Genomic DNA, 15,341 nt, shown 5'->3' with positions numbered 1-15,341 from the left:
TCAACACCGCAGACGGAGATTTCCGAATTTATGTGACCACCGGCAACGCAGGAACAAAAGAAGTCGTCACGATTGCCGCATACGGAGATCAAGGAAGATCTGCCAACATCACGCTAGGTAATTGAACTTTTAAAAAAAATTTGCTGATGGTGCGGAAGAAATTTGTTATTATAAGCATCATAACATGATTTTATTACCAAATAATAATAATGATGATACCAATGTTAGCATAAAATGTTCTTTCCAACTCTCTACTAGTGTCAGACGATTACCCCTGATGAGTGTCAGCCGATAATATCCGGGTTCATTTCAATATCAATATACTATTCAACTGTAAATTAAAGTTCTGTAACTAAACAGTTGTCTTCTAATAACAAACATGGTTGAATGTAACCTTGCAGGGAAAGGACATGAAAAAGGAATATTCCAATGCGGTCAAACCGATGAATTTGAAGCGAATTTTGCCGAAATCGGTCGGCTGTATAAAATTCGAATCGGCGTCGAAGAGGCCTCGTCTAATTGCGATTGGCGGTTGAAGCAGGTTGGAACCATTTTGAAATTGATCTCTGTGCCGTATATGATAATCTGTACATTGCATTTTTGTATCAGGTCAAAATGAAAGATATGATGACCAACGAGATCTTCCGATTCAAATTCAATCGTTGGATATCAAGGAATCGCGACGACGGCGACACTTTGAGAGAGTTACCTGCGATTGCGGAAGGTTTTGATGGCGAATTACAAAGTGAGCATTATACTCTCTTGTCATTTCTGGATTTGATGATAAATTTTGTATGAAATATTAGAGTTTTTATTTCAAATTTTTTTATTTTCCATCAATATTTTTCATTTTATTTGATAATAAAATTTGTAAAAATTTTCAATTGCAAAATTTTATCAAATGTATTTCATTTTTTTATTTTACATAATTGTTCTTTTCATGTAGATTATTTTTCATTTCATCAAATTTTGATTTCTTAGTGCTCCGCTACCACGTTCAAATGAAGACCTCTAAAAATTCGTCCAATTATTCGAGCAAAAACGCCCCGGTCGTGTTTCTGTGCCTGTGGGGCGAATGGGGCGACACGGGCCGGCGCCTGTTGCAGAAACGCAGTTTCGCGCAAAACGACGGGAAAAAAGAATCCATTAAAAAGGCTTTCATGCCGAATCAGGTCAGTAGTAATTTGAGATAAATATTATAAATATATTCTCTCGCAATTATTCGATTGCTCACTGATTTGAAAATTTACTCAGATATGTCTATGATTTTAGACAACTTCCACTTCTGCGATATTGATTTTTGGCAACAAAAAAACAACTTTATATTTACACTTAAGACTTTGTCAATTAGAAAGTGCTTTTGGGCTTGTTTTTATCAATGTGACCAGGCGAGACACCCTCTGCATCATGACAGCAGATTATAATTTCAAATGTGGGAACTTCGAAACCTTGATCGGGCGATGGTCGCATCACAAAATCGTTCAAAAATAACATTTTTCCTCCGGATTCCGGGGATTGACTGATCAATTAAATTCTAGGTTGCCTAATAAAACGTTGCGCACTTTGCCCGATTCCAACTGGTAGATGTGAACGCATGAGAGTTTGAAAATTTTGAATTCATTACAAAAAAATTGAGGAAAATATACAAATTTCACTGTCAACCCCGTATGGTTAAGTTGCCTAAAAGAACCATGCTTACCCATTTTTGCTTACTTCCAATCGGTAGAAGCGAAGGTATTGCAGTTGAAAATTTTGGATTCGCATAAATAGCATTGACGGTGGGTTGGATAATCCCAGAATTATGAATGAAAAACTCAAATAACTTCGCTTCTACGGGTTGGAATTGCGTCAAATTTGTTCTGCATCGTTTTTGTAGACAACTCAACCATTTCATGGGGTTGACAGTAAAATTTGGAATCTCACTTTTAATTTTTTTTATAATATCCTGTGCGTTCACATCTACCAGTTGGAATCGAGCCAAATTTGGTGTGCAGCATTTTTCAGGCAACTAATCAAAGTAATAAGTGAATCCCCGGAATACGGAAAAAAAACAAAGTTATTTTTGAACAACTCTAATGTGCATTGCTACATTTTCAATTTCAAGAACCAACGTTCCATTTCAGGTTGACACTTTTGAAATTGAAGCCGTCTCCATCGGTGCACTTACAAAATGTACACTATCCTGTCCCACGTTGCTGAAGAATTCGTCCAAGCTGGCCTCCAACACGCCCTACCCCGCTTGGCTGTGTGAGGAGATTGTGGTTCGGGAATCACAGGGCGCCACCATGGAATATGTTTTTTCCTGTAACAAGTAACATGTTTACTATTTCAAAACACTCTCGGAGTTACAGAATACCCAAATATTTGGTGGTACGATTGTTGATATACAATCCTCTATTGAATTGTTTGCTAGTTGCTGATGATTAACCCTGCCGAAAATATTCCGGTTTATTTCAAGACAGATATATTATTCAATTGTATATTTACCATTCTCAAAATCATCCTTTTCGATCCAAATACCGACTTTCCTCAAGTGTTATTGTTTGAGATCATCAATTTCAGTTGAGGCAGCATTAAATTTTTATTTGTTCCATTGCACTTAGCGTCCCTAATATCAAGTCATATCAAATCAAATCTGCTAGCTCGAGTTTGAGACCATGGCTCAATTCTAATTGTAGAAGCGAAGTTATTGATGTTAAAAATTAACAATTTCAAATCATAGTATTCGCGGTGGGTAGATCTATAATGAATCATAGAAGAATTTGCCACCTTAAATGCTATTTTTTCCAAATCCACAATTTTTTACTTCAATAAATTTGCTTCCGCTGTAGGAGCTGAACGCAAACTTCAGTTTAAACGAGTTTGGGTCAGAGATTAGCGAGCTTGTTTTGACGCGCTGTTTAAACTCTGTAGATGGTTGGGGCTGAAGAAAGCCGGATCCAGCTCTGCCATCAATTTGTCGCTATCAGAAGTGCGTGACATCAGCAAGGCTTCTAATGACGAAGTCAACTTCAAAGGTAGGTTTGGCGATGAGAAATTTGATTCCTGAACGGACTTGAAACGTTTCTATGCTCACATTTCACCTATTATCTCGTCTCTGCTTTTCTCAAAAATGCTACGAGAAAACTGTATCATGTGTGACAAGTCAAGCTAGGCGTACACGCATTCTCAATTCTCATACTTATGAGAATTGAACTCTGATTTTTGTTGTAATAATCTGAGATATGGAATATGAATTCAGTTTCAAAGTTTTTCAGCAATTCAATAATTTCTAATCCTAATTTAATTATAAAAATAAGTATCTATCATCTTAATTCTAGTTCAATTTGTTAGAGCTAAATATTTTCAAGTTTGTTGAAAGTTAGCTAACTACTGGCATTTTGTGTTGTTCTAGTTCTAGTTTTGAAAATTTGAAAATTTTGAAAAGAGAGCAGATCTAGTTTTAGTTGCGCATTTGGAAAATTGAGTCGCTAGTTCTCGTTGCGGATTTTGAAAAGTGACTAGTTGTAGTTCCAGTTGCAAATTTTCGAAAGTGAGCAGATAATAAGTTTTAGTTGCGCATTTGGGAAAGTGAGTCGCTCTATAGTTCTCGTTGCGGATTTTGAAATGTGAGTAGTTGTAGTTCTATATGCAAATTTTGAATAGGCCTCGTGAGCAGATCTAGTTCTCGTTGCGGATTTTGAAAAGTGAGTACTTCTAGTTGCAAATTTTAAAATGTGAGCAGATAATAAGTTTTAGTTGTGTGTTTGAAAAAATGAGTAGTTCTAGTTCTAGTTCTCGCTGCGGATTTTGCAAATTGAATAGTTCTTGTTGAAAATTTTGGATAATGGGCAGATCTACCTTTAGTTGCGCATTTGGAAAAGTGAGTAGATCTAGTTCTAGTCGCAAATTTTGAAAAACGAGCATTTGAGAAAATGAGTAGCTCTAGTTCTAAGTCTAGCTGCGTATTTCGAATGAGTAGTTCTAGTTGCGGTTGCGCATTTTCAAAATCCAGCGTTTTGTACAAATCTGTGCCCGACGTTACAGATGGAGAGTGGAAACTCTGCGTGAAGACCGGTTCGGTCCCGGATGGCGGTACCAGCGCCAACGTCACGTTCTACGCTTGCGGTCTGGACGGCTCAAATTCGGGCAATGTCATCTTGCAAGGAGGCGCGGACGGGAAATTTGAACCTGGAAAAACTGTCAAGTTCAAGGTAGTGTCTCACAATAGTTGTTGTGAGTAGATTGTAAGTATAAGTTTCTATTTCCACAACCTATTGAGACTGCTTCAAATGAAAATGAACGCCTGGAAATTAGCTTGAGAAAGTAGCTAAGAAGTAGACTTGGCTTCTAGCGATGTGTGAAAAGAAATATAAAAAAATTCAATTTTATTCCAGGTCTCAATGTCAGGAATCAAAGACCTCCACAAAATCCGCATGAGTCACGACAACGGCGGCCCCAATCCGGCCTGGTTCTTGGAAAGTCTGAAACTGGTGGACCCCAACAACGACACCGTTTTGAGGTTGCCCGTGAAAAAATGGCTCGCGGTTGATAGAGACGGTTTTCAGCTGTTCACAGAAATTCCAATTCCGAAGCCAGGGATTGAGACACCGCCAGGTATGTAGATTTAGAAGTAAGGCTGAAATAATCTGAATATAGTATTAATTCTGATAATTTTAATCGAGTAGTAAGCAATGACCTTTTTGAGTACTGAAATTATACCCTCCTTGCCACTAAATGTTAATTTATCGATGCAAATTATAGTTTCGATGCTGTTTTCCATTCTGGAAGGCTGTGAACCTCAATCTTTATTGATATATATTTCCCCACTTTTTTCTAGTTACTTTATTTCGTTAATGTTAATCAGGGTTGTAACCAAGTCACAGGGTTCCAAATCATAAGTCAATTTCACTTTTACTGTTGTTTTGACTGGAGTCAAGCTTAGTCATTTTCAATTTACCACCGAGTCAAGTCCGAGTCCAAGTCATTGAGTAGAGTGCCGAGTCCAAGTCATTGTGTTCACCGTTCAGCTTTAAGTTCAATCCAGTTACATCCATTTTTTCCAACTCTGCTCGAGTGATATAGAATGGCTCGCATTCATAATATCATATTTCTCTACTGTGCTAACAGTTTTTGACCTTATTTTCCAAGTATCGGGACTGATAGACGAAATACCAATAATGTGAGGACTTAACTATTTTCCCAAGTAAGTGAAATGTCTGTATTGGCCGTCCTAGACTCGAGTCATGCACATTGCATAATGAATCGAGTACAAGTCAAGTCAATACCCAAATTGACTCAAGTCGAGTCATTTTACGCATTTAAAAAATTGTCTCGAGGCAAGTCGAGTAAAAAAAAATCGTGATTTGAGTCGGACTCGAGTCATTACAACCCTGATGGCAATTATTTATTCAATTTTATGCCGATGGTGTATTTTGTTCTTTCTTTCTTCAACAACAGCAACAATAATCTGACACAGTACATTAGTTACGTAGCATAATTATTACAATAGTCAATAGTATGTAAATTGAGTTCCAGGCAAAATTAAGCCATTGTCTAAAGGGGTCTGTGACAGCAAAAAAGGTTGGGAACCACTGCCCTAGAAAGTGACATTGTATTATATTGTGAGAATGTATGCGAAGAACTAATGTTTTTTGCCATTCCCTGAAATCCATTGAACCAATATTAGCTCTTATGTTGAAATGTAATGTTCTGTGTTCAGTGCTGACGTACCAAGTGATGGTGTACACGGGCAGCATTCTGGGCAGCGACACGGACGCGAACGTATATATTTGCATGTACGGTACAGACGGCGACACCGGTGTCCGTCCTTTGATCAAGTCAAAAACCAACACTATCAAGTTCCAAGAATCTCAGGTGAGTGGGTCAACATTTTGGAAGCTGTGTTTTGGGGTAAGTCTGGGCAAAATCTAGTACCTGAGTGATTTGATTCTGAATTGAGTGTTCGAGAATATATTATATCATCGTCGTTTACTTTTCAATCAGTGTGTATGTTTTGTATGTTGCGATACGACCAATTGAGGTTTCAAGGCTTCCGCAGCGAAAAATAGTATCGAATAACCCCCGTTAATAAATTAATGTTTAATGGCGAAGAGCGTCTAATTTCAGTACTCGAAAAAATTAATTTCTCACTACTCTACTGGAATCATTTGGAGTAATACTCGGCGCAGATTCGAGTACTCAAATCGTGGTACCTGGCCGTTTCTGTGATGTTGATGTTTGTATTTACAGATGGATCTATTTGATGTGGACGCAGTGTCTTTGGGCGATTTGCAGAAAATTCGAATCGGTCACGATGGATTTGGTCCAGGTACGACATGTAGGTTGCATTTTATGCGCAGTGATTATGTGACAATATTGTAGATTTGGATAACTAGCTGGAATTTGTGAAATGTTTCTGTGCTCACATTTTAATTCTAATCTTATTTGTGGTTTGCAACAGGAGAACGGTATCGTGTGGAACGTTTTGATCTGAACCTAACTTAATTTTTGTTGTATTTCTTTCTAATTAGGGATTGATTTTATACAATTGAATAGTATATGGATATTGAAATGAACCCGAATATTTTCAGCTGACACTGGTCAGGGGTAACCGTCAGCAACCAGTAGAGAATTGGAAAGAACTTTGTATATCAACAATCGTATCACAACTTTCTTTACAATTCTCTACCGGTTGCTGACGATTACCCTGACGAGTGTCAGCCGGAAATATTCGGGTTCATTTCAATACGAATATACCATTCAATTTAATATTGAAGTTTCGTACATCCAAGAAGCTCATTGAATTGACTTCAATATCCAAGTTCTACCGGTCATTCCAATTTTAATCTTAGCTGAAAAAACTTACAGCTATCATTCCACGTCTTATCCAACCTGAAAAAAGCTCAAAAGTTTCTCGTTTTCCAACTCTTCCATACACTGCCAACATCATGTGCATTGTGTATAATCTGGGACATGCAGACAATTTAGTGTTATGGTCACGGAAGACTATTATTATGACTCTGAAAATCGGCACTCCAATCCTGCCGGTGTCTATGAGATTTGTTGACAGCATAACTCACTTTTAAAATTTCGCAACTAGAACTAGAACTACTCACGTTTCAAAATGCGCAACCAGAACTAGAACCACTAAAAAAAACAGTAGCTAATTACTAACTGGACAGTTAGTTTGTACAAGTCTGCTAGCAATGGTTTTTCCATTTAGGGAGCGGATGGTTTCTGCACAAAGTCGTCATCAAAGAATCTTCCAATTCTACGAAAGACTACGTGTTTTTTTGTAATAAGTAAGCTTTGACTTTTTTTTCATTCCATCAAATGGAGGTCTCAGATTTTTAACCTGTACAAGGATGTTGCGGAATAATATTGATATTGAAATGCCTGTTCTGAATCATTATAAATATACTTTTCAATTGTAGCCTATATTGAGTTGTGTACCTCCAAGAATATATCTCCAAGATGCTATAATTTTTATTTATTTGTACGGAATAATTTTTGCAAAGTTCTTATTAAGCCTTACTTGTCTAGTCTTCTGTATCAATTAAAAAAAATTTGAAGAACAAAATAATTCATAATAGTTGTATTCCTTTTCTTTCTTAAGATGGCTCGATCATGGCCAAGACGATGGAAAAATTGAACGTGAAATCCAAGTGCAGCGTAAGTACTCATTTTGTTTGACAACCTTTAAACCAAACCGTAACGTATCCAATCTGTTCAATTTCAACATCTAACGGCGTTTTTTTCTAATGTTAAATATTATGAAAAATGAAATGGGGGCTAGGGCTCAGGTGCTCAAATCTGAACCGAGTATTAATTGTAAATATTCGGACCTAGTAGTGAGGGATGTTTTTTTCGAGTACTAAAATTATACACCTCCAATAACAATGATATTATCAACGGCAATGATAGTTTCCATACTTTTTCCATGCATGGAAGCCTTTAAACCTGAACTTGTATCGCAACTGGTCCTGCTCTAGTATGCCCGACTTTGTTTAGTTGACAAATTGAATATGCTCTGTGTCAAGAGTCACCAACTCGCTGCCCGCGGGTCGCATGTGGTCCGCCAGGACATATTCTGGACAAAAACAGGAAATGGTATATTGAGTGATGCAGCATTATCGTGGAGCCTTTTCCTTTAGATATTGCTATATTGTGCTGCCCCAACCAAGTTGAAAAATTGGCCCATTTTGAGTTAGTGACCCCTGCTTTGTGTGTTCTCTGTTTATTGGCTTTGTTGTTGACGTTAGGGTTGTTCAGAAATTAAATTTTATTTTCAAATCTTTGTGGCTATTTGATCAAAATGTTAGGTCGGCTAAAAAAACGTTGCACACCAAATTTGACTCAATTCCAACTAATGCATGTGAAGCTATATCAGTTCGAAAATTTTGAATTTATTTGAATCAGTTTTTACTGGCCTATTCATGAAATAGTTAAGTTGTCTACAAAAACAATGCAAAACAAATTTGACTCAATCCCAGCTCATATAAGTGAAGTTATGCGAGTTTATCATTCATAATTGTCAGATTATCCACAGTAAATACTATTATTTCATATTTCAACACCAATAATTTTTCTTCTACCAGTTGAATTGAGCCAAATTTGCTGCTATCTTTTTATTAGACTACTTCCATGGGGTAGACAGAAAAATTTGAAATTTATTTTTTATCTGTTTGTAGTATATTCAAAATTTTCAAAGTATTAGTCGGAATTGACTCAAATTTGGAGTGCACGTTTTTTTAGGGAACCTACCAATTTTATCAATTATCCAGTAAAATTTGAACAAAAAAGTTATTTTTGAACAACCCTGATGTAAATTAATTAGAAATTTATTTTGGGCATCCAGCGATCAGATTTAAGTCGTCGGTAGCGCACAGTGAACGATTGGTGTCGTCAAAAACTACAGGATATGCGTCCACAGGATTCCCAGCTTGGAATCCGCCTGTGCAATCGACTGTCTCGGAAAGGTCTGCACAAAAGAAAAAGATAAAAAGGAAGAAAACAGCTACGAAAAATTCAAAAGAACGCAGCTCAGATTCTCAAAACTCAGACGTTGAATCTAATCTTAAATCCAGCACAAAGAAAAATCAATATCAAGGCCCAGAAATTGGCAACCAATTGCCTACTAATCAAAGACTGACAACACCACAAATGATTAGTCACATATTGTCAAGGTTTCAGTCTTACGGAAAGGCTAATAGCACCACGCCTGATTGTAGCATCAGTAATATCAGAACAAATGATAAAATCGCATCTACCGCTCGTAGTTTTGGTATGGCAAGAAGTCAATCTGTGCAAGTTCAAACTGAGAAACAAGACTCAATTTTGCCCCCAAAAATGGAGCGTTCAGCTACAACTATCATAAAAATTATCGGGTGCAAATGCTCCGGTGACAATATCAACCCACGGCGTTTGAAAAGAGGATTATCTTTGCCCAAAATTAACAGGGTTAGGCCTCGTCGTATAAGCGCAATGCGCAGCATGTCAGAGGATCACTCGTCTAAGCCGCAATTTCGTGACACCGGGACAGTCATGACTCCGAAAAGAAATGTTAAAAGATTTGCGGAATTTTCGTGGCCTCAGGATGACGACGTATTGATAACGCCCTGTGACATCACACAAGAACAGGCGTTTGAAATTTCAGGGCTTGATATTGTGAATGAGAGACGTATGTCATTTCACAGCGTTGCTAGTCCAGAATGCGCAGTTTTTGATCATGATTGTTCGAATAATGCAATTCGAAGCGAGTCTTTCCAGCCAACATTCGAGGAAAAATCTCAGCAAATAGACACTGATGACATGCGTCTTGATACAATGCAGGGAATAAAAACCTCGGAAATATCTACCAACCATGCAAAAGCATCTGAGATACATCATTTTGTGGAAAAAAGTCAATTAACAACTCAACTTGAGTCCGAAAAATTGCCGAATATACTTTCTAGTAATGATGAAATTTCTGAGAATTGCCTCAAAATAAGCTCGCAGCAAATTAAAAATGATGCCTTCAACGACACAGAAGCATCAGATTCAAACGCATTTACTGCAGATGCGGTTTTGTCTGAAGAATTCCAGCAATCTGCTGATCAGATTGTAGATTTGAACACAGAAGACAGTATTGAAAAATGTTCTAAGCAGCCAAACAGCACAGAGTCTTTTTCAGACATGAAAATTCAAGATGATTCCGGTTTATCAAATTCAGGTATGCGAAATAATACACCGATGAAGGCGCTGATTTCAAAGTTAGATTTCAGAAGGTTTTTGCCCAAACCCTCGTTTTTAAAGGCGCGAAAAGTGAATCTGGACAACGATACATCTACATTAAGTGTGAAGGAAGATATACAATCAATTTCAGCCCGGCAATGTAGTTTGCCTGCAGTTCAGACAAGTTTGACTTACATTGCAAGCAGTTTGAACCAATCTACTGTCAAAAGAGACGCTCAAATTGATCAATTAGCTGTGAATTTAGCATGCAACACATCTAATACAGTTGATAGTTCGTCGGCTGCAAATATTGAAGCAGATGTAAACCAAGCAACTTTGGGTTTGGAAATTGAGACTCGTGAAAAACATTCTGTGTGTGACACTCAAGACGATGTTAAGAATCCGTCTCTTGGTAAAAGAAACACAGAGTCTTCATGTTTGATGGTGCGGGGTGGGGCTTCTTTGCAATGTGACACGTTGATAGATCAGCCGGATTTAATTTGTGATGGACATGAGTGTTTGAACCAAAGTAATATTGAGGACGAAGCGGTCATGTCTGATTCGAGATTTAAAAGTGAAACTGTTGCTGGCCAATCTGTGTCGGATACTAGCCCAAATACAAATACACCTCAAATGGAATACGGTTTTGAAGAAGACAAATTTCTTGTTGTTACGGGATCGAGTATTGAAAAATCTGCTGGTAATTTGGAGGCTTGTCGTTCCGCTCCTCCGCTGCTGCGTATAAAACCACATACTGATGATAATCAAGAATTGAAGTACATGACATCAAGGGATATAAAATCCAGTGTTGGAGGCAAAATCTCTAAATTTCGAGCAAACTCACAGAATGACGACCAATCAGCTGCATGTATTAAAAATCGGTTTGTCAACATAGATCTGGAGTGTGAGAATTTGGGCGTGAAAAATTTGGATCAAATTATTCACGATTCGTGCGATCAGAGGTTTTCAGGAAATATTTGTTTTGATAAAAGCAAGCAAAATCCGGTTTTTGATGAGATTTCCATACAAGATGTAAAATTTGAAGAGAAATTCATTTCAAGTCCGACCAATTTCCATGACAAGTCGTCAAAATCAAGTCAAAAAGCAGAATTTGAAGAAATCTCGAAATCGATATCGGCTGAAGGTATAGGCGATACGTCAAGCATATTTGGAGACAACTTTTCAAATTTTCACAAGTCTCAAAAGTCGAAACAAAAAGCGGAATTTGAAGAAATCCCAAAATCGGTGTCGGCCGAAGGTATTGGCAATTCGTCAAATATAATGGAAGAGGGATATTCAAGTTCGGTCAATTCTCGTCAAGAGTCTCCAAAATCGAGTCAAAAACCAGAATTGGAAGAAATGTCAAACTCGATATTGTCCGAAGGCATCACCTATTCTTCAAATCGGACTTTGACAAGCTCGACAAAATTTCAAATGCCAGACCCAATATCTTCTGCAATAGACCCATTTTCAAGTCCAGCCACTTCTCGTGAAAAGTCTCCAAAATCGGGTCGAAAACCAGAAATTGAAGAAATCTCAAGATCAACGTTGACCGAAAATTCCGGCAATTCGTCAACTCCAACTGTGATAAATTCCAAAAAAGTTCAAGATTTAAACCCGACATCTGACGCGATTGTGGAAAATGTGCCTTCTCCAGATTTGCAACCAAATTTTGTGCTGGACCACGAAGTCACCGTGATTCATATCGATACCAAACTCGGCAAAATCAAGAAAAACACAAATTCTTTATCAGATATTGTGGTCAAAAAATGCTCTGACGAGTCACAGCAAACTCCAGGCGAGTCTAAGAGTGGCGAAACATTGCCAAATTCGAGCCTAAATCTCGATGACATTCGTGCCTTGAAAATCACGGAAAGCCAAGAATCCATCCCAAAATCCGCGGACCATCGCGAGTATTCTTTCAAAAAGCTGAAAAAATCGTTGAAAAATTTCAACCACAAAGTCAAAAAGACGATGAAAAAAATGGTGCCAAAATTTAAGAGCAACGACGATTCTACCTCAATCACGTCTTCCGCGATATTCGAACTAGAAAGTAGCTTTGCCGACAGCGACACTGATGTTACAATGTCTGAACTGGATTACACAGATGATATTCAGTACGAAGATAAAGCAGTTACACCTTTTGTATATGATTTTCTGCTAGAAACTCCGTTTGACGCTCAAAGTCAAGGCATGTCCGTAGTTACACCGTCTACGTTAAATCTGCCACAAGAATCACAGGACAATTCAAATCAAATGATGCATTTCATGATATCAAGGCTTCCTACCATGCTGATTCCGTACAAGGAGTGTGTTAGTCATGTCGGAACTGGCATTTCTCCGAGCGAAAGTCAATTCTTATGTCATGGAGCTTCGAACAAGGATTTTGCCCGTAAGCAAGTCGTGAAAAGAATAAACAGCCGTGCAGTTATCAAAGTAAACTGCTGGATCACATGCTAACAAATCATTTTGTCATCTAGAAGTTTGAGTCAATGTATTGTTATTCGCTGCATAATAGCATATTTCAAAACGAAATTTTCATCAAATTTTACACACATATTTCATATGTCGGAATCCGTTCGAGAGCGTTCGAGATGAAATTAGCTAGTCAAATATTCATCGCAAAACTAATGCATTAATTTCTTTTCTAGAAGAAGAAGATCATAAAGATCATGACGTCGCAGGTAATTATTTCACTGTATTTTCTGTAAAATTGATTTTGCTGTAATAAGGATTTTCAACTTTTCCAAATTGCATTGAAATTAAAATCACATCTAGATAGATTATTTTCAAAAGTAAATTAGAATTAAAGCTACACATTTTTTTCCAAATAAGAGTATAATTGAAATGGCTGAATTCGCAAAAACTTACAATTTGAATTAAATTCCCAATGAGAACGAAACGCAACAAAATACAAGTTTAGTTCAAATCAAGGTATTCTCATAATCATAAGAATGGAGATTGTCTGTATTGCCAAGCTTGACTCATTTCGTATTATCAAGTTCTTAACTAGCATTTTTAGGAAATCCAGAATTCAGATTACTGTAATAATCTAAAGTAGCCTACTCCGAAAAAATTAAAGTAAGATTGTAAATTTTACAGAGTACGTATTCTAGGCCTAGTTTTACCTAAAATAGAAATTATATTAGAGGTAAAATGTGAGCATAGAGACATTTCACAAATTAAAATTAGAGCCAAAATGTTAGTTATGCAGCACAGTTTTTTTTTCAAATTAGATTAGAATCGAATTGTAGCCACCCAGTTTGTCCCAAATAACACTGGAATAGCTGTAGACCTAGCTTGGCTTGTTTCGCACTTTACACTTTTCTTGTATCTTTTTCAGTATTTTTTCTTTAGGTAACCACTTAAATTGTTATCTATTTCTCCCAAGTCTGATGAATGATTGATTGGTAACAAATTTTAGACGGAGGCGAATATCAAGTTTTGATCACTACTGGGCCGCAGTCCACCACTAACCCTTGCCCGCATGACGCTCATGTGACGATGGTTGTTTACGGAGAGGAGGGTAAAACCGGGGAGCTTCCGCTTCAATCTCTCCTATCTGGGAGAGATTCGACTTTGAGAAGGAAATCTCGAGCCAGTTCTAGAAGTGTTTCAACGATCGCGAATTATTTCAAGCCAAGTCAGACTGACGAATGCAAGGTAATATTTATGGCACCGTTTTTGGGATTAAATAGAGAATTATCGAATTCAAATCCAGGGTTGAATCCAAGTCGCAAGGTTCCGAGTCACAAGTCAATTAGACTTTCATAGTTTTGACTCGAATCAAGTCAAGTCCGAGTCATTGTGTTTAGCGTCGAGTCCAAGTCATTATGTTCACTGTTCAATTTTTAGTTCAATCCTGTTCAACCCACTTTTTTCAACTCTGCTCGAGTGATAGAATGACTCACGATATCGTAATTTTCCTCAGTCTTAAAAGTCTCTGACCTATTTTCCAAGTAACAGGACTGATAGACGAAATCCCTATATGGTGGTGACTTCACTATTCTTTGAAGTTACAATGTCTTGGGTATCCTAGTCATTTCACGCATTTGAAAGAATGACTCGATTCGTGTCACCAAAAAATCGTGATTCGCGTCGTGACTCGAGTCATTACGTCCCTAGCATAATTGTTATGGTTGTTCCAAATAAAGTGGCATTGAAGTAAACTTGTCTTATCTTGTGATACGATTGTGGATGTACATTGTTTTTTCCAATTCTCTACTAGTTGCTGACGATTACTCCTGACGAGAGTCAGCCGAAAATATTCGGGTTCATTTCAATATCAATATACTATTCAATTGTATATCGGAGCTCTGTACCTCCAAGAGTATTTCCGTAATAAAATTTGAATAAAACATTCATATTTATTCCCGAAGCTTTTCGGCTGACCCTCGTCAGGGGATATCGTCAGCAATAATGCGAGAACTCGAATAACTATGTTCAGCAACAATATATATCGCTAATTATGACGTCACACAGAAAATATACAAAGTTAGGAAAACGAGAGAACTGAAGCGTTGGCAAGGAATAGCCAACAGAAAGAATTTGTGTATCATTTGAAAATCGCGCGTTAACTTGCTTCGTCTTAATTGCAAGCACGCAAGTCAGTCCCATTCAGCGACAACATAAGCCTGTATTTCAACGACAGCAAGCCGCCTAACAATCGGGAACGTGGATTGCTAGGCTTGTATTTTGAAATGTGAATGTCAATCGTAGGCCATTGGTCGCCGATAACCACGAAGACAATGTGGATTTGAGAACAGCATTGTCGTACTGGTGCCGCCGTGTCTGCGTCTCGCTGATCAATCAACACGCCGTGCAATTCTTAATTAGGATTTCAAGGCGAGCAGGTGCAGCAAATTCGCGGGCGATGTTGATTGCCGACAAGGTCGTCTTTGCAATTACGTATCGCATCGACCAATTAGATTAGATTTTCCTAAAATGCGTCTCTCGTTTTAGCAAGGCGGAGAGAAATCGAGGGAAGAAAGTTAAGAACTTCGGCAACTGCCACAGCTAAAATGTAGCTGAACAAGCGCAGAATTCGTACGGAATTAGGGAAATATGATGACTTTTTTTATCCTTGCGACTAATTCGGCGCATGATTCCAATATTTTGTAGGGGTTTTAGACCCCCTAAATATCATT

At 37.7% G+C, this 15,341-nt stretch overlaps 1 protein-coding gene across 3 annotated transcripts in view; it reads left to right on the top strand.

Annotated features, from left to right (window-relative positions):
• The window catches only part of LOC145448424 (lipoxygenase homology domain-containing protein 1-like), a 59,668-nt gene that overhangs the window by 21,627 nt on the left and 22,700 nt on the right, over positions 1-15,341 (top strand). For all 3 annotated transcript variants that reach the window (XM_080326811.1, XM_080326812.1, XM_080326810.1), the window contains 14 exons: positions 13-117; positions 402-541; positions 610-745; positions 982-1,172; positions 2,124-2,311; positions 2,914-3,017; positions 4,027-4,193; positions 4,377-4,596; positions 5,702-5,856; positions 6,232-6,310; positions 7,205-7,283; positions 7,598-7,653; positions 12,846-12,878; positions 13,619-13,857. In XM_080326811.1, coding sequence (XP_080182937.1) covers positions 13-117; positions 402-541; positions 610-745; positions 982-1,172; positions 2,124-2,311; positions 2,914-3,017; positions 4,027-4,193; positions 4,377-4,596; positions 5,702-5,856; positions 6,232-6,310; positions 7,205-7,283; positions 7,598-7,653; positions 12,846-12,878; positions 13,619-13,857 — 1,892 coding nt within the window. The remainder of the gene's footprint in view (positions 1-12; positions 118-401; positions 542-609; positions 746-981; positions 1,173-2,123; positions 2,312-2,913; positions 3,018-4,026; positions 4,194-4,376; positions 4,597-5,701; positions 5,857-6,231; positions 6,311-7,204; positions 7,284-7,597; positions 7,654-12,845; positions 12,879-13,618; positions 13,858-15,341) is intronic.

The sequence above is a fragment of the Botryllus schlosseri genome, chromosome 10 (genome assembly GCF_051294905.1).
Source record: "Botryllus schlosseri isolate E-star chromosome 10, Bs_hap1, whole genome shotgun sequence".
NCBI lineage: Eukaryota > Metazoa > Chordata > Ascidiacea > Stolidobranchia > Styelidae > Botryllus > Botryllus schlosseri.
Note: the sequence above shows the minus strand (reverse complement) of the source record. Positions and strands in the feature narration are given on the sequence as shown.